Source organism: Procambarus clarkii, chromosome 1 (genome assembly GCF_040958095.1).
Source record: "Procambarus clarkii isolate CNS0578487 chromosome 1, FALCON_Pclarkii_2.0, whole genome shotgun sequence".
NCBI lineage: Eukaryota > Metazoa > Arthropoda > Malacostraca > Decapoda > Cambaridae > Procambarus > Procambarus clarkii.
In genome coordinates, this window is record NC_091150.1 from 62153298 (window position 1) to 62173283 (window position 19986).

Below are 19986 nucleotides of genomic sequence, written 5' to 3' on the forward strand. Positions count from 1 at the left end.
GAATGACTACTCTACCCCCAGCATCGTTACCATGACTACTCCCCTCCCAGCATCGTCCCCATGACTACTCCCCTCCCAGCATCGTCACCATGACTACTCTCCTCCCAGCAACGTCACCATGACTACTCCACCCCCAGCACCGTCACCATGACTACTCCATTCCCAGCATCGTCACCATGACTACTCCACTCCCAGAATCGTCACTATGACTACTCCACTCCCAGCATCGTCACCATGACTACTCCACCCCCAGCATCGTCACCATGACTATTCCACTCCCAGCATCGTCACCATGACTACTCCACCCCCAGCATCGTCACCATGACTACTCCACTCCCAGCATCCTCACCATGACTACTCCACTCCCAGCATCGTCACCATGCCTATCCACTCTTAGCATCGTCACAATGACTACTCCACTCTCAGCTTCGTCACCATGACTTCTCCACTCTCTGCATCGTCACCATGAATACTTCACTCCCAGCATCGGCACCATTACTACTCCACTCCCAGCATCGTCCCAATGACTATCAATTCTTAGCATCGTCATCATGAATACTCCACTCTCAGCTTCGTCACCATGACTACTCCACTCTCAGCATCGTCACCATGACTACTCCACTCTTAGCATTGTCACCATGACTACTCCACTCCCAGCATCGTCACCATGACTATCCACTCTCAGCATCGTCACCATGACTACTCCACTCTCTGCATCGTCACCATGACTACTCCACTACCAGCATCGTAAGAATGACTACTCCACTCCCAGAATCATCACCATGACTACTCCACCCCCAGCATCGTCACCATGACTATTCCATTACCAGCATCGTTACCATGACTACTCCACTCCTAGCATCGACATCATGACTACTCCACTCCTAGCATCGTCACAATGACTACTCTACTCTTAGCATCGTCACCATGACTACTCTACTAGCAGCATCGTCACCATGACTACTCTACTACCAGCATCATCACCATGACTACTCTACCCCCAGCATCGTCAGAATGACTACTCCACTCCCAGCATCGTCACCATGACTACTCCACTCCCAGTATCGTCACCATGACTACTCCACTCCCAGCATCGTCACCATGACTACTCCATTCCCAGCATCATCACCATGATTACTCCACCCCCATTATCGTCACCATGACTACTCTACTACCAGCATCGTCACCATGACTACTCCACTCCCAGCATCGTCACCATGACTACTCCACTCCCAGCATCGTCACCATGACTACTCCACCCCCAGCATCGTAACTATGACTATTCCACTCCCAGCATCGTCACCATGACTACTCCACTCCCAGCATCGTCACCATGACTACTCCACCCCCAGCATCGTCACTATGACTACTCCACTCCCAGCATCGTCACTATGACTACTCCACTCCCAGCATCGTCACCATGACTACTCCACTCTCAGCATCGTCACCATGACTACTTCACCCCCAGCATCGTCACTATGACTACTCCACTCCCAGCATCGTCACCATGACTACTCCACTCCCTGCATCGTCACCATGACTACTCCACCCCCAGCATCGTCTCTATGACTACTCCACTCCCAGCATCATCACCATGACTACTCCACTCCCAGCATCGTCACCATAACTACTCCACCCCCAGCATCGTCACTATGACTACTCTACTCCCAGCATCATCACCATGACTACTCCACTCCCACCATCGTCACCATAACTACTCAACTCCCAGCATCGTCTCTATGACTACTCCACTCCCAGCATCATCACCATGACTACTCCACTCCCAGCATCGTCACCATAACTACTCCACCCCCAGCATCGTCACTATGACTACTCTACTCCCAGCATCATCACCATGACTACTCCACTCCCACCATCGTCACCATAACTACTCAACTCCCAGCATCGTCTCTATGACTACTCCACTCCCAGCATCGTCACCATGACTACTCCCCTCCCACCAACGTCACCATGACTACTCTACCCCCAGCATCGTCACCATGACTACTCCCCTCCCACCAACGTCACCATGACTACTTTACCCTCAGGATCATCACCATGACTACTCCACCTCCAGCATCGTCACCATGACTACTCCACTCCCAGCATCGTCACCATGACTACTCCACTCCCAGAATCGTCACTATGACTACTCCACTCACAGCATCGTCACCATGACTACTCCACCCCTAGCATCGTCACCATGACTATTCCACTCCCAGCATCGTCACCATGACTACTCCACCCCCAGCATCGTCACCATGACTACTCCACTCCCAGCATCGTCACCATGTCTATCCACTCCCAGCATCGTCACCATGCCTATCCACTCTTAGGATAGTCACCATGACTACTCCACTCTCAGCTTCGTCACCATGACTACTCCCCTCTCAGCATCGTCACCATGACTACTCCACTCCCAGCATCGGCACCATGACTACTCCACTCCCAGCATCGTCACCATGACTAACCACTCTTAGCATCGTCATCATGACTATTCCACTCTCAGCTTCGTCACCATGACTACTCCACTCTCAGCATCGTCACTATGACTACTACACTCTTAGCATCGTCACTATGACTACTCCACTCCCAGCATCGTCACCATGTCTATCCACTCTCAGCATCGTCACCATGACTACTCCACTCTCTGCATCGTCACCATGACTACTCTACTCCCAGTATCGTCACCATAACTACTCCACTCCCAGAATCGTCACCATGACTACTCCACCCCCAGCATCGTCACCATGACTACTCCACTCCCACCATCGTTACCATGACTACTCCACTCCCAGCATCGACATCATGACTACTCCACTCCTAGCATCGTCACCATGACTACTCTACTCTTAGCATCGTCACCATGACTACTCTACTAGCAGCATCGTCACCATGACTACTCTACTACCAGCATCATCACCATGACTACTCTACCCCCAGCATCGTCAGAATGACTACTCCACTCCCAGCATCGTCACCATGACTACTCCACTCCCAGCATCGTCACCATGACTACTCTACTCCCAGCATCGTCACCATGACTACTCCACTCCCAGCATCGTCACCATGACTACTCCACTCCCATTATCGTCACCATGACTCCTCTACTACCAGCATCGTCACCATGACAACTCCACTCCCAGCATCGTTACCATGACTACTCCACTCCCAGCATCGTCACCATGACTATTCCACCCCCAGCATCGTAACCATGACTATTCCACTCCCAGCATCGTCACCATGACTACTCCACTCCCAGCATCGTCACCATGACTACTCCACCCCCAGCATCGTCACTATGACTACTCCACTCCCAGCATCGTCACTATGACTACTCCACTCCCAGCATCGTCATCATGACTACTCCACTCTCAGCATCGTCACGATGACTACTGCACTCCCAGCATCGTCACTATGACTACTCCACTCCCAGCATCGTCACCATGACTATTCCACTCCCAGCATCGTCACCATGACTACTCCACCCCCAGCATCGTCTCTATGACTACTCCACTCCCAGCATCATCACTATGACTACTCCACTCCCAGCATCGTCACCATAACTACTCCACTCCCAGCATCGTCACCATGACTATCCACTCTCAGCATCGTCACCATGACTACTCCACTCTCTGCATCGTCACCATGACTACTCTACTCCCAGTATCGTCACCATAACTACTCCCCTCCCAGCATCGTCACCATGACTACTCCACTACCAGCATCGTAAGAATGACTACTCCACTCCCAGAATCGTCACCATGACTACTCCACCCCTAGCATCGTCACCATGACTACTCCACTCCCACCATCGTTACCATGACTACTCCACTACCAGCATCGTAAGAATGACTACTCCACTCCCAGAATCGTCACCATGACTACTCCACCCCCAGCATCGACATCATGACTACTCCACTCCTAGCATCGTCACCATGACTACTCTACTACCAGCATCATCACTATGACTACTCTACCCCCAGCATCGTCAGAATGACTACTCCACTCCCAGCATCGTCACTATGACTACTCCACTACCAGCATCGTAAGAATGACTACTCCACTCCCAGAATCGTCACCATGACTACTCCACCCCCAGCATCGACATCATGACTACTCCACTCCTAGCATCGTCACCATGACTACTCTACTACCAGCATCATCACCATGACTACTCTACCCCCAGCATCGTCAGAATGACTACTCCACTCCCAGCATCGTCACTATGACTACTCCACTCCCAGCATCGTCACCATGATTATTCCACTCCCAGCATCGTCACCATGACTACTCCACCCCCAGCATCGTCTCTATGACTACTCCACTCCCAGCATCATCACCATGACTACTCCACTCCCAGCATCGTCACCATAACTACTCCACTCCCAGCATCGTCAACATGACTACTCCACTCCCAGCATCGTCACCATGACTACTCCACTCCCAGCATCGTCACCATGACTACTCCACCCCCATTATCGTCACCATGACTACTCTACTACCAGCATCGTCACCATGACAACTCCTCTCCCAGCATCGTTACCATGACTACTCCACTCCCAGCATCGTCACCATGACTACTCCACCCCCAGCATCGTAACCATGACTACTCCACTCCCAGCATCGTCACCATGACTACTCCACCCCCAGCATCGTCACTATGACTACTCCACTCCCAGCATCGTCACTATGACTACTCCACTCCCAGCATCGTCACCATGACTACTCCACTCTCAGCATCGTCACCATGACTACTCCACTCCCAGCATCGTCACCATGAATACTCCACTCCCAGCATCGTCACCATGACTACTCCACTCACATCATCGTCACCATGACTACTCCACTCCCAGCATCGTCACCGAGACTACTACACTCCTAGCATCGTCACCAACATTCTACAACACTGTCCTCCCCCACAACAACATTCTACAACACCCTCTCTTCCTCCACAGCAAAATTCTACAACACTATATCGTCCCCCAAAGCAACATTATACAACACCATTTTGTACTGGCTCCACACAACACCATTCAACAACACCATCTCGACTTCCACAACACTATTCTAAATCTCACTCCTCCTCCACAACAACTTATTTCGGCTGGACCGGACTCGCTTCATGCAGGGCGGCGTTCAATCCCCGACCTTCTAAGTGGTTGGGCATCATTCCTCCCCCCTCCTCCCCCTCCCCCCGTCTCCTCCTAAATGCTTATCCAGACCCCTTCCAAGTGCTATCTAGTCGTAATAGCTTGGCGCTTTCCCCTGCTAATTCCCTCCCTCCCTCCTTCCCATTCCATCAACATCCTAAGACACACTCCACCCACACAACAACATTATACAACACACTCCACCCACACAACAACATTATACAACACACTCCACCCACACAACAACATTATACAACACACTCCACCCACACAACAACTTTATACCTCACACTCCACCCACACAACAACTTTATACAACACACTCCTCCCACACAACAACATTATACTACACACTCCTCCCACACAACAACATTATACAACACACTCCACCCACACAACAACATTATACAACACACTCCTCCCACACAACAACATTATACAACACATTGCTCCCCACACAGCAACATTATACAACACACTCCTCCACACAACAACATTATACAACACATTGCTCCCACACAGCAACATTATACAATACACTCCACCTACACAACAACATTATATAACACACTCCTCCCACACAACAACATTATACAACACACTCCTCCCACACAACAACATTATACAACACACTCCACCCACACAACAACATTATACAACACACTCCTCCCACACAACAACATTATACAACACACTGCTCCCACACAACAACATTATACAACACACTCCACCCACACAACAACATTATACAATACACTCCTCCCACACAACAACATTATACAACACACTCCACCCACACAACAACATTATACAACACACTCCACCCACACAACAACATTATACAATACACTCCACTCACACAACAACATTATACAACACACTCCACCCACACAACAACATTATACAACACACTCCACCCACACAAAACATTATACAACACACTCCTCCCACACAACAACATTATACAACACATTGCTCCCACACAACAACATTATGCAATACACTCCACCTACACAACAACATTATATAACACACTCCTCCCACACAACAACATTATACAACACATTGCTCCCACACAACAACATTATACAATGCACTCCACCTACACAACAACATTATACAACACACTCCTCCCACACAACAACATTATACAATACACTCCACCTACACAACAACATTATATAACACACTCCTCCCACACAACAACATTATACAACACATTGCTCCCACACAACAACATTATACAATGCACTCCACCTACACAACAACATTATACAACACACTCCTCCCTCACAACATTGTACAACACACTCCTTACACACAACAACATTATATAACACTCCAACCACACAATTACATTATACAACACACTCGTCCCCAACAACAATATTCTATAACTACATATACCCACCAGTAATACAGAATGCATCAACACTTCCAACCTCACTATATTATCTGTGTCATTGATAGTCTTCTTTCCTGCTTCCTTCTGTTGCCCAGTCCAGTATCTTCTAAATTTTGGATCAATATCTCCTCCAAAATGTTAACAAAACTTAAAGTGTTGATATTGACGGTAGCGCTAGTGGCGTGTGGGCACGTGTTGCTTCAGGTCAGGCACAATTAGAAAAAAGTTTTCCTGCATCATCTCCTGGTTTAGGTGGAGACCCTGCGAGAGCACAGGAGCACCCAGACCACCTTATTGCGCCAGCTAACTGATAAACTCCTCCTCACCGCGCCATCATCCATGGTTGACATTTCCCTTTTTCTCGATGTCCAGCCGATAACCGATAACTCCTTGTGGCACTGGGTGCCTCTGGTGGGGCTACACCTGGGGCACCAGCACATCCTGCAACAGGTGGAAGACCTGAAGGCCTTGGTGCGGTAGCTGGGTGACGAACCAGTATGCGAGTAAACCGAATCCTGGTTGGAGATCTGCATTATTTTTGCAGCAGGACTGCTATTTATGCTGTATCAACTCAGAAAGTACAAGGAGTGGAAAAGTTTGGGGGTCGATCAGTCAGAAAACTCCTGTTTCACACGGGAAGGTCCCTAAGACGACCCCCTGTGCACAAGGGGACACCAACATGAGGACTAATCTGTAACTAATGAAGAAGCCTCTCTGGCAAAGGAAGATACCCCAGAGGAAACCACCCGGACAAGGGAAGATCCACCAAAGAAAACCCCTTTGACAGAGGAAGATCTTCTAGAGAAAACCTCTAAGACAAGGGAAGATCACCCAGAGGAAACGTGTCAGACAAGGGAAGATCCCCCCGATGAAACCCCCCTGATAAAGGAAGATCCCCCAGAGGAAATATGTCTGACAAGGGAAGATCCCCAAGAGGAAACCCCCCTGACAAAGGAACATCCCCCAGAGAAAACACCTGTGACAGAGGAAGATCTCCCAGAGGAAACCTCTAAGACAAGGGAAGATCACCCAGAGGAAACGTGTCAGACAAGGGAAGATCCCCCCGAAGAAACCCCCCTGATAAAGGAAGATCCCCCAGAGGAAATATGTCTGACAAGGGAAGATCCCCAAGAGGAAACCCCCCTGACAAAGGAACATCCCCCAGAGAAAACACCTGTGACAGAGGAAGATCTCCCAGAGGAAACCTCTAAGACAAGGGAAGATCACCTAGAGGAAACCTCTAAGACAAGGGAAGATCACCCAGAGGAAACGTGTCAGACAAGGGAAGATCCCCCCGAAGAAACCCCCCTGATAAAGGAAGATCCCCCAGAGGAAATATGTCTGACAAGGGATGATCCCCAAGAGGAAACCCCCCTGACAAAGGAAGATCCCCCAGAGAAAACACCTGTGACAGAGGAAGATCTCCCAGAGGAAACCTCTAAGACAAGGGAAGATCCCCCAGAGGAAACGTGTCAGACAAGGGAAGATCCCCCCGAAGAAACTCCCCCGACAAAGGAACATCCCCCAGAGGATACACCTCTGACAAGGGAAAGACCTCAGGGGAGACCCGTCCAACAAGGGGACAACCTCAATGAAACCCGGCGCTCTCAAAAGACCCAAGGGGCCCCCAATACACAAAGATAGAGCCCCTAGTCGGCCTTCTATCCTCCCGGCAAAAATGGACCAATAGATGGATCTAAAATAGTTTCCGAAAACTTTTTGTATCCCGTCCAATACCACAGCCGTATTTTGGGTACGGGTGGATCAAATGTAAGATAATTAGAAAATAAGTTTAAGGTCTTGATTAAGTTGAATAAAAATGACATCACAGGGAAGATGTTCATCGAGGGAGAGAAAGATCGAGTGGACGCCCTCAAAATTGAGATGCAAAATATGATTGCAAAATGGTCACAAGGGCACGGGAGCTAAGGAACAGCGCAGTTGAGTAATCTTCAGGGTTGTAATCGCCAAGAAAGACCCAAGGGGAGCACCGTCCAACAAGGGGACCACCTCAATGAAAACCGGCGCTCTCAAAAGACCCAAGGGACCCCAAATACACAAAGATAGAGCCCCTAGTCGGCCTTCTATCCTCCCGGCAAAAATGGACCAATAGATGGATCTAAAATAGTTTCCGAAAACTTTTTGTATCCCGTCCAATACCACAGCCGTATTTTGGGTACTGGTGGATCAAATGTAAGGTAATTAGAAAATAAGTTTAAGGTCTTGATTAAGTTGAATAAAAATGACATCACAGGGAAGATGTTCATCGAGGGAGAGAAAGATCGAGTGGACGCCCTCAAAATTGAGATGCAAAATTAAATTGCAAAATGGTCGCAAGGGCACGGGAGCCAAGGAACAGCGCAGTTGAGTAATCTTCAGGGTTGTAATCGCCAAGAAAGACCCAAGGGGAGCACCGTCCAACAAGGGGACAATCTCAATGAAACCCGGCGCTCTCAAAAGACCCAAGGGACCCCTAAATACACAAAGATAGAGCCCCTAGTCGGCCTTCTATCCTCCCGGCAAAAATGGACCAATAGATGGATCAAAAATAGTTTCTGAAAACTTTTTGTATCCCATCCAATACCACAGCCGTATTTTGGGTACGGGTGGATCAAATGTAAGATAATTAGAAAATAAGTTTAAGGTCTTGATTAAGTTGAATAAAAATGACATCACAGGGAAGATGTTCATGGAAGGAGAGAAAGATCGAGTGGACGCCCTCAAAATTGAGATGAAAAATTTAATTACAAGTTGGGAGCAAAATGACCGGAGGCAGGAAAAGCATCAGCCTCAAACAAACAATACACTATTAGGTCCATAAATTGTAAATTAATTTTTGACCATCCCTAGTAAATTTTACAACCGTCTCATTGGCCCCAAAGGCTCAACAATAAAATATTTTGAACAAAAGTATGGAGTAAGGGTCTAGATAATGAGAAATGAGGAAGATATGGTTAGCATCTCGGGCAAATAAAGCAGTGTAGATAGCTGTAAGGCCGAAATCTTAAAGTTTGTTTAAACCTTTTGAAAATGTTTGCAGTTGAATTGAACATGCGAAAACGTGTTCTGTGGGAGACAACAGGAGTGATGGTGTCACTGCGTGTTCTATTGGAGACAACAGTAATGGTTGTGACACCATGTGTTCAGTTGGAGACAAAAGGAGTGGTGGTGTAATTAAGTGTTCTGTTAGAGGCAACAGGAGTTCAGATGTATCAGGGGTTACAAATTTTATAAACATGATATTTAACTTTACGTACTAGCGAACAGAGACCCCCACCACTTCCCTGATATAATAAGATCAAACACTGCAACTACACTACTGCTGTCATCAATTAATCAGTAACGGACACAAGATTTCATATTGGAGGATCACTCTGAAATCGTTGTATACATGGAGAGGGGTTCCCCGTCACCTTTACTTGGGATAACAGAGCGAAGACTATCTGTTAACAAACATTTAATAAATAAAAACGTACACAACGAAAGTTAGAATGTGAGAATGTGTTCCCCCTTTGCGAATTGGATGGATAGAATGCTAGAGGAAACTTTTTGTATCATGTAACCCTCGAACTCTACAACATGGAGTTCTGCTCTACCTCAGATTTCAGCGTACCTTCTTCTCCAGCCTCGAAGTTCCTCCATTAACTTCTTCCCAAACAAACCTGCAATAACATTACCATGCCAATAAAATGACAGCCACCCCCTCCCCACCGTGTGTGTGTGTGTGTATGTGTGTGTGTGTGTGTGTGTGTGTGTGTGTGTGTGTGTATGTGTGTGTGTGTGTGCGTGTGTGCATGCACACCAGGTTGTGCTCACCTAGTTGTGCTTGTTGGGTTAGAGTTTCGCCTCTTGTGTCCTGCTATTCAACTGTCAATCAACTGGTGTACAGATTCCTGAGTCTATTGGGTTCTATCATATCTACATTTGAAACTATATGGAGTCTGCTTCCACCACACTGTTAAACGCATTCCATCAGTTAATTACTCTGACACCGAAAAAGTTCTTTCTTATGACCTTATGGCTCATTTGGGTACCAAGTTTCCACCTGTTATCCTGTGTTCGCGTACCACCCATGGTAAATAGTTTAACTTAATTCACTCTGTCAATTACTCAGAATTTTTTTTACGTAGTGATCGTGTCTCCCCTAACTTTTCTGTCTTCCAGTGTCGTGATGTTTAGTTCCAGAAATCTTTCCTCGTAGGTCATCACCTCTGATCGGGAACTAGCATCGTGACATACCTCTGAACCTTTTCAAAACTTCGTTCTGTGATTGACTATATATTGAATCAATGCAGGAGCCTCATACTCCAGTATTGGTCTGACATATGAGGTATACATTGTTCTGAATGCTTCCTTACACAATTTCTGAAGGCATTTCTTATGTTTCCCAGCCTTGCATATGCCGATGATGTTATCCTTTTGATGGCTTCAGGGGACAGGTCTGGTGTGATATTAACTCCCCTGATTTTTTTTCTCTCTTCCTAATTCCTGAAGGATTTCTTCACCCAGCTGGTACCTTCTGTTTGGCCCCTTGCTCCCTATGCCTATATTCATCACTTTACACTTGATCGAGTTAAACTCTAGTAGCCATTTCTTGGACCATTCCTTCAGTCTGTCCAGGTCATCTTGTAGCCTCTTGGTTTCCTCCTCTGACCTAATCATTCATATAATTTTAGCATCATCAGCAAACATTAAGAGGAATAAGTCTTTACCTTCTGGAATATCATTTACGTATAACAGAAACAAGATAGGTCCAAGTACAGAACTCTGTGTGACTCCGCTGGTAACATCACGCCATTCTGAGGTCTCAAAACTCCCAGTAACTCTCTGTTTCCTGTTGTTTATGTTCTCCCTAATCGATTGAAGCACCTTACCACTTACTCCAGCATGTTTCTCCAACATATGCAACAGTCTCATTTGGGGAACTTTGTCAAAAGCTTTCTGACAGTCCAAGAAAATGCAGTCTGCCCACCCTTTTCATGCTTCATTTTCCCAGTCTATCTTTCCATGGTTGAAGTCACCTATGATTAAAAGTTTAGATTTCATCCTGCAGGTAATAGATGCTGCTCTCTATCTATTATGTTAATGGTTGCCATGCTGTTCCTGTCGTACTCCTCTTTAGGTCTTCTGTCGTTTAACAAGGGGATTATATATTACTACTGCCTTTATTCTTAGTCCTACCATGCATCTGCCAATTCATGGGTCAATAGGCCGTCTGCAATTACCTTTATTCGTATGCACCATTGTCATAGAGCTACTCCTCCTCCTCCCTTCTCTCTCTTTCCTTACTATATATTAGTCCTGGGGACATAATGCATTTGTTGCAATGCCTGAGAGTTTTGTTTCTATGAATGCTATTATATTTGGGGTTTCTTCTTAGTATGCTTTGTCAAATTTCACTTATTTTATTCATAATCCCATCTATGTTTGTATACATCACTTTAAAGCTAACAACCAAGGACTGCAGTACTTTAGGGAAGTGCGTGGAAGCCGAGTTCCAGCGGTGTAAGGGCGTCGAGGACTGTGAGCTGAAAGTCTTGGTAGGAAGGAAACTATCAGGGAGAAAGCGACAAGCCATTATGACTATATAGCACTGGGAAGGGGTCAGGATGAGGAGCAGGGATGGGACGGGGGTAATGAATGGTCCCCAAGAACTTGGACGGTCGGGCATTGAACGCAGACATGCATGAAGCGAGACCGTCGCTCTACCGTCCATCCTAAATAGTTGGGGTGAAAGTCTTGGAGAAGTCGAGAGAGTTACGACAGCTGGAGTAGTGAGTGGCTCGCCGTCAGTGGAACTCCAAGGTACTCAGAGCAGTTGTGATGGGATCATGCCCACTGGGAACTCAGAAGGGGGAAGACACATCCTGATCCAGGAGTGAGTGATCTCGGTGAAGGAGTGCTTGAGGGAACGACGTGTGCAGTGACGACTGGACGAGCCAAAGCCCAGGAACTTCACTCAGGGACCGAGTACGGAGATGACGAAAATCGTCATGAAGCCTATGGATTGGTGACTTATCTGGGATGTCAAGGAACAACTTGAGGGACGGAAGGAACCCCAGTGACCGCCTGAGGCCAGGCTTCTGAGGACAGGATTTGATAAGGTAATCATTTTTCCCTTGATTGTTAGGCTAGATAGGCCTATTATTATGTTTAGGCATTTACTAGAGTGTCATAGGAGTAGATTAGGCTGTGGGACCGCACATAAATATCATCTACTGCCTGGGAAAGACAGCGAGTGCCGTGAGTGGCCAACCTGCTGGAGGACTGTGGAGCCACGCTGACGGAGCCGCCTCCCATTGAGGGGCCAGTGGTCCCTTTAAACTGGATCAGCTGATGCGAGCTGCCGGCGGCCACCAGAGGTGTGCTTCTGGCACCATTATTTCCATAAAAATACATATAGATATGTATTCCAAACATATCACAAATTCATCATCAGAGCACGGAGCAGTGACGACAACGCCATCTGTGAGTTCGCTCCCAATAAAAACCCACGACATGGACAACGCCATCTAGTGATGACAGGATATGCCGGCAATAGGCCATCTATGCGGCGAAAAGGTGGATGTTTGTGTCTATGCCAGTAAGTGATGTTTCCTAGTGGTTCCCATGTAGTGTCCCAGTACTGATCATGTGTCTGTTTTCACAGAGTCAACCTAGGACGGCTGTGATGTACGATGAATCAGTCTACCCAAGGCAGCCAAGGTCTCTTCACCAGTCTGCTTTGTAGAAGCAGTGAGCCACTACTGAACGAGCACTGCAGAGTGTTCAACTGTCTGCCTGAGGAGTGGCAGTGACAGGATTCGTCGTAACCGGGGCTGGCTGGTGGAAGAGACGTCCGACTGTGGTGCCGAACGAGGAGAGTAACCAGTGAGTTACACGAAGCTCCTGCCTATGGCTCGCAACCCTAGTATTCGTCATGAAGTGGCCTAACAGCGAGGCTGATTGGTACCTGCCAGCTACAAGCTGGACTGTGGTTGTGGGCCTTCACGACGGGGCACCCAGTGGAATTGTGATTTGGCTGGCCTGTGGCCAGGGTAGATTCATCGTGGTTTCCTGGTACCTGCAGAGGGTTGTGCCACGGAAAAGGAAACCAGGCAAGACTGCACGGAGTGAGCATTGCCAAGTGTTCAGCGTCTTCAGAGGGAGACGAAGATATATATTGTGTAGTAATATTTCCCGTTTGTGACTTTTAATTTATATATGGTGGTGGGAAAAGAATTATATGTATAGAGAAAGTGATAAACTTGTGTATTTAATGTACCTCTCCTGTTTATTTTACTTGCATTACGGAGCTCACCCATTGAAAGGCTCTACTAGCTTGGGGCCGGATACCCAAACTCTAATACCATCAGAGAAGAACCCGGTTGCGTCCCATTAGGGCCGTAACAGATATTTCATGTCTTTGTAGTTTGCTTTTGAGAAAACATTTATTAATTTATCATTGCTTTTGGTGTCACCTCCATCTCATTGAGCGTTGTGGATAAATGACATATGATTATACTATACTGGTACTGGCATTACACAGAGAGACCCTGTGTTGGCAACACGATACTAGATTTGAACACTGGTACTGGCTTTTCCTAGAGAGTGACCCTGGGTGGCTACATGACAACATATTTGAATTCTAAGGCTGGCAGTATATAGAAAGAGGCCCCTGGGCGGCTGTAGATACACCCTACTCGAACCAACAGCGTTGTTGGGACGCATAGAGAATTACCCAGGTGGCGTCCAGAAAGGAAGAAGTGAAATTGAGGTTACAGCCGGGAGTTCGCCAAAACTTTGCCACGCACAGGTGGGCGGGCTCGGTAGGGGAGTCACATACTGCAGGATTGAGCTTAGCAATGTGGGCTGGGCCTTCTCCTCTCCCCCTTGGGTCCAAGGTCAAATAGTGGTGACCAGTCTCGAGGCATGACTACGAGAGCTCCCTGGGGGTTATATATGATACCCTAGTGGAGGGAGCAGAAACCCACATGCATGAGGTTGCAGGATCAGTAGCATGATCTGCTGTTTGACTGTAACCTCACATTACACAAGGTCAAAGTGAGCGACACGTGACACCATGGAGATTGGCAGGCACAGTTCTTCTGCTCCTTCTTTTAGTATCCATGGCGATATTTCATCCAGGCCTATAGCCTTTGTCACATCCAACTCTAGCAAAAGCTTCCTTCCATCCCACTGATAATCTCAAATTCCTCTTGTGGTGCCTGGTTAAATATTCCTTCTCTTATCTCTGGAACTTCTCCTTGCTCTAATGTGAAGACTTCCTGGAATTTCTTATTGAGTTCCTCGCACACTTTTTTGTCGTTTGTAGTGAATCTGTCTGCCTCTGTCCTATGTTTCATTACCAGTTACTTCACTGTTGTCGTTCTCCTGATGGGTTTGACTCTCCATGTATCCTCTCCTCCGTGCAGTTCGCTGTTCTCCTAGTCTATCGTTCTGTGATTGAAGTCCCCCATGATGAGCAGATGGGATCGATTTCTACAAGGCAGCAGAGGCTACCCTCTCAATTATGTTATTTAAATGTCATGTTGTTTCTGTCATAATCTTGCCTGGGTCTTCTGTCATTTGGAGGAGGGTTATATATCACTGCTACTACTACTCTTGGTCCTCCCATTGTCATGGTGCCTGTTATGTAGTCTCTTATCCCTTCACAGTTTGGGATAACCATCTCCTTGAAACTCCATTCCTTTCTCATGAGTTTGGCTAGTCTGCCTCCCCCCTTACCTTCCCTCTCTTTCTTTATTACAGCATAATCCTAGGGAAACACCGCATTCATTATGATGCCTGAGAACTTTGTTTCTGTGAGTCCAATTATATTTGGATTTACTTCTTGTGCTCTTTCCCTAAGTTTACTCGCCTTACTTGTAATCCCATCTATATTCGAGTAGTAGTAGTAGTAGACATTCATCAGTCTCAGGAGACTATGGTGTTGCGCTCTGGTTGTCAGTCTGGATTGGCCTCACCTGGGCACAAAGCCAGGGTAGGTTGATTCTGGGGAGAAGCTGTTACCCACGCAGCAGGTCCCCCCTCTCTGTGGCGCTGAAAGTCTCCAATGGAAAGGCATACGCCAATACGATTGGTTCCAGCGCTGTCGCAGGAACTGTGAGTTCCGGGATTGACCTCGAAGGTGGTGAAGAAGGGCACATGGACCTCCAACCCCGGAGACCGCTGTGGTCAGGGCCGGAGAGGAACCACCCCATCAAGGGTATGAACGACCCCAGCCTCCTGAAGCAGAGCCTGGGCCGCACGACCCTAGGGAGGTGGACGTCCCCGTCCCGCACCTACGGGTTCCAGACAAGGATCGTCAACAACCCATGTTGATGGGTTGTCACAAAGTCCCTTCTCTCCAGATGTGCTACTAGGTTTTTTCTCACGGTCTTCTCCAAAAGAGTCAGCTTTAAGGTGATGTTCGAGTACATCACCTTAAAGCTGACTCTTTTCTGTCAATCCTCAGTTTCTGTTGATTCCAATGGAATAGGTAAACATGGGGGGGGGGGGAAGGTAGAATGGGAATGGGAAAGGGTGAGCCTGGGTTGTGAGGGGGCTGAGGGGAAGGTTGGCCTGGGTTGTGTGGGAGGTTGTGTTTGTGTACTCACCTAGTTGTACTCACCTAGTTGTGATTGCGGGGATTAAACCGCCTCTTGGGTGGCTTAATCTTTATCAATCTTTATCGTTTCTCCTGCCTGTCAACCATCAATCAATTGGTGTACAGATTCCTAAGCCTGCTGGGCTCTATCATGCCTATATATGAAACTTTGTATGGGGTCAGCCTCCACCACATCACTTCCTAGTGCGTTCTATTTATTAACTACTCTGGCACTTAAAAAATTCTTTCTAATGTCTCTGTGGCTCATCTGGGTACTAAGTTTCCTCCTGTGTCCCCGTGTTTGTGTTCCACCCGTGCTGAAGAGTGTGTCTTTGTCCACCCTGTCAATTCCCCTGAGAATTGTGTAGGTGGTTATCATGTCCCCCCTTACTCCTCTGTTTTCCAGGGACGTGAGGTTCAACTCCTTTAGCCTTTCCTCGTAGCTCATTCCTCTCAGTACCGGAACGAGCCTGGTAGCATACTGCAGAATCTTCTCTAACTTTGTCCTGTGTTTAACTAGGTATGGACTCCAGGCTGGAGCTGCATACTCCAGGATTAGTCTAACATAAGTGGTATACAGAGTTTTGAACGATTCCCTGTACGATTACGATGTAATCGTATTCCTAGACCAATATAACCTAGTCCCCTGAACGATCCCTTGTAACGATTCCTTGTGAGTTTGTGTACTCACCTATTTGTGCTTGCGGGGGTTGAGCTCTGGCTCTTTGGTCCTGCCTCTAAACTGTCAATCAACTAATGGACAGATTCCAAAGCCTACTGGGCTCTATCATATCTATATTTGAAACTGTGTATGGAGTCAGCCTCCACTACATCACTTCCTAATGCATTCCATTTGTCTACTACTCTGACATGGAAAAAATTCTTTTTAACGTCTCTGTGGCTCATTTGAGCACTCAGTTTCCACCTGTGTCCCCTAGTGTGTGTGCCCCTTGTGATAAATAGACTATCTTTATCTACCCTATCAATTCCCTTGAAAATCTTGAATGTGGGGATCATGTCCCCCCTAACTCTTCTGTCTTCCAGCGAAGTGAGGTTTAATTCCCGTAGTCTCTCCTGGTAGCTCATACCTCTCAGCTCGGGTACTAGTCTGGTGGCAAACCTTTGAACCTTTTCCAGTTTAGTCTTATGCTTGACTAGATATGGACTCCATGCTGGGGCTGAATACTCCTGGATAGGACTAACATATGTGGTATACAAAGTTCTGAATGATTCCTTACACAAGTTTCTGAATGCTGTTCTTATGTTGGCCATCCTGCCATATGCTGCTGATGTTATCCTCTTGATATGGGCTGCAGGAGACAGGTCAGGCTTGATATCAACCCCCAAGTCTTTTTCTTTCTCTGATTCTTGAAGTATTTCATCTCCCAGATGATACCTTGTATCTGGTCTCCTGCTCCCTACCCCTATCTTCATTACATTACATTTGCTTGGGTTAAACTCTAACAACCATTTGTTCGACCATTCTTGCAGCTTGTCCAGGTCTTCTTGAAGCCTCAAGCTATCCTCCTGTCTTAATCCTTCTCATAATTTTGGCGTCGTCAGCAAACATTGAAAGGAATGAGTTTTGAACCCTCTGTGATCATTTACGTATATCAGAAACAGGATAGGTCCGAGTACAAAGCCCTGTGGGACTCCACTGGTGACTTCACACCAATCGGAGGTCTCACCCCTCACAGTAACTTTCTGCTTTCTATTACTTAGGTGCTCCCTTATCCACTGGAGCGCCCTTCCAGTTACTCCTGCCTGTTTCTCCAGCATATGCATCAGCCTTTTATGGGGTACTGTGCCAAACGCTTTCCGACAGTCCAAAAAAATGCAGTCCGCCCATCCTTCTCATTCGTGCTTAATCTTTGTCACCTGATCGTAGAATTCTATTAAGCCTGAAAGGCAAGATTTACCCTCCCTGAACCCATGTTGATGGGTTGTCACGAAGTCCCTTCTCTCCAGATGTGCTACTAGGTTTTTTCTCGCGATCTTCTCCATCACCTTGCATGGTATACAAGTTAAGGACACAGGTCTGTAGTTCAGTGCCTCTTGTCTGTCACCCTTTTTGTATATTGGGACTACATTAGCCGTCTTCCATATTTCTGGTGGGTCTCCCGTTTTCAGTGACCTACTATACACTATGGGGATTTGTATATCCCATCTATACACATAGATGGGATTTGTAATCCCATCAATGTTAGTGTACATTGTCTTGAAGCTCACTTTCTTCTGTTCATTTTCTTGTCCCTTGTCTTGCCTCTTGCGCAACTCCATAGTCTCCTGAGACTGATGGATGCCTACTACTATACACTATGGAGAGTGGCAAACAAAGTGCTCCTGCACACTCTTTCAATACCCATGGTGAGATTCCATCCGGCCCAACAGGTTTTCTCACATCCAGCTCCAGTAGGTGCTTCTTGACCTCATCTCCTGTAATTTCAAACCCTTCCAAGGTCGCTTGGTTTGCTGCCACCTCTCCTTGCGCTGTGACCTCTCCTTGTTCTATTGTTCCTGTCAGGCCGAGATAAACGTGCTTACAGCATCCTGACACTTTTGGATGACATAGTCCATCATGTCTTGTACGGACTTGGCTCTGAGTTTTGTGTCCCATTGTATATCCCTTAGGAGTTTATTCATCTCCTCATAGTTTCCCTTTCGGTACGCCAGCACTTTGTTTCCCAGTTCTTTATAGGGGGAGACAATTCCTAGCTCAACCAGGTACTCAAAGCTCAATACACTAAGATCACTAATTCCTAAGATGGCTTCCAACTTAACTTTCCTTATTTCCGACTCATTTAGGGTAAATATCAGATCAAGCAAAGCTGGTTCATCCTCTCCTCTCATTCTTATCGGTCCCTTGACGTGTTGACTTAGAAAGTTTCTTGTTGACACGTCCAGCAGCTTAGCTCTCCATGTGTTTGGTCCTCCATGTGGGTCTCTTTTCCACCAATCTATCTTCCCATAGTTGAAGTCTCTCATAATTAGTACTCTGGATCCGTTCCTGCCAGCCACAGAAGCTGCTCTCTCTATTATATTGATGGTGTCCATATTGTTTCCATCATATTCGTGTCTGGGTCTTCTGTCGTTCGGTGGGGGGTTGTATATGACAACTACTATAATTTTCTGTCCTCCAGTTGCTATGGTGCCTGATATGTAGTCACTGAAGCCTTCACAGTTCTGATTTACCATCTCTTCAAAACTCCAACTTTTTCTCATCAGCAAAGCTACACCACCTCCTCCTCTCCCTTCTCTCTCTTTCCTCACTACATAGTAGTCCCGTGGAAACAGTGCATTTGTTATAGTTTTCGTTAGCTTTGTTTCTATAAGTGCTATTATGTCTGGGTTTTCTTCTAGTCCCCATTCTCCGAGTTCCCTTGTTTTATTTTTAATCCCATCTATGTTAGTGTACATTGTCTTGAAGCTCACTTTCTTCTGATAATTTTCTTGTCCCATTCTTGGCGAGTGTTCTGCTGGTGGGGGAAGCTGTTCCCTGGGTGAGAAGATCTGTGAGGTGGTTTGCAGGGTCTCAGAGGATTTTGGGGTGGGGGGTGGGGATTCATGGGAAGGGACAAGTAGGGTATGGGGTAAAGAGATAGGGGGGGACATGTAGGATACGGGGTGAGTGGGAGGAGGGATAGGGAGGGTAAGGGATGAAGAGGGAGGGGGGACAGGAGGTGAAAGGTGGGAGAGGTGACATGGTGGAAATGGGGGAAGGGTAACAGGGTCAGAATGGGGTGGGGGGGAGGGAGGGGGGGGGAGCATTTGGGTGGGGGCAGGAAGGGTGAGGGAAAGGGAGGGTTTCTATGCAGAGGAGGGGGGGGGTGTTGCCCTCC

The 19986-nt window shown here is 47.1% G+C and overlaps 1 protein-coding gene across 1 annotated transcript; it reads left to right on the top strand.

Annotated features, from left to right (window-relative positions):
- Nucleotides 1-6897: 6897 nt before the first annotated feature.
- On the top strand, nt 6898-8202 carry LOC138363810 (fibrous sheath CABYR-binding protein-like). The gene is made up of 2 exons (XM_069323186.1): nt 6898-7029; nt 7282-8202. Exons 1-2 carry the CDS (start codon nt 6898-6900, stop codon nt 8200-8202), a joined length of 1053 nt encoding a protein of 350 aa, XP_069179287.1.
- The last annotated feature ends 11784 nt before the right edge of the window (nt 8203-19986 follow it).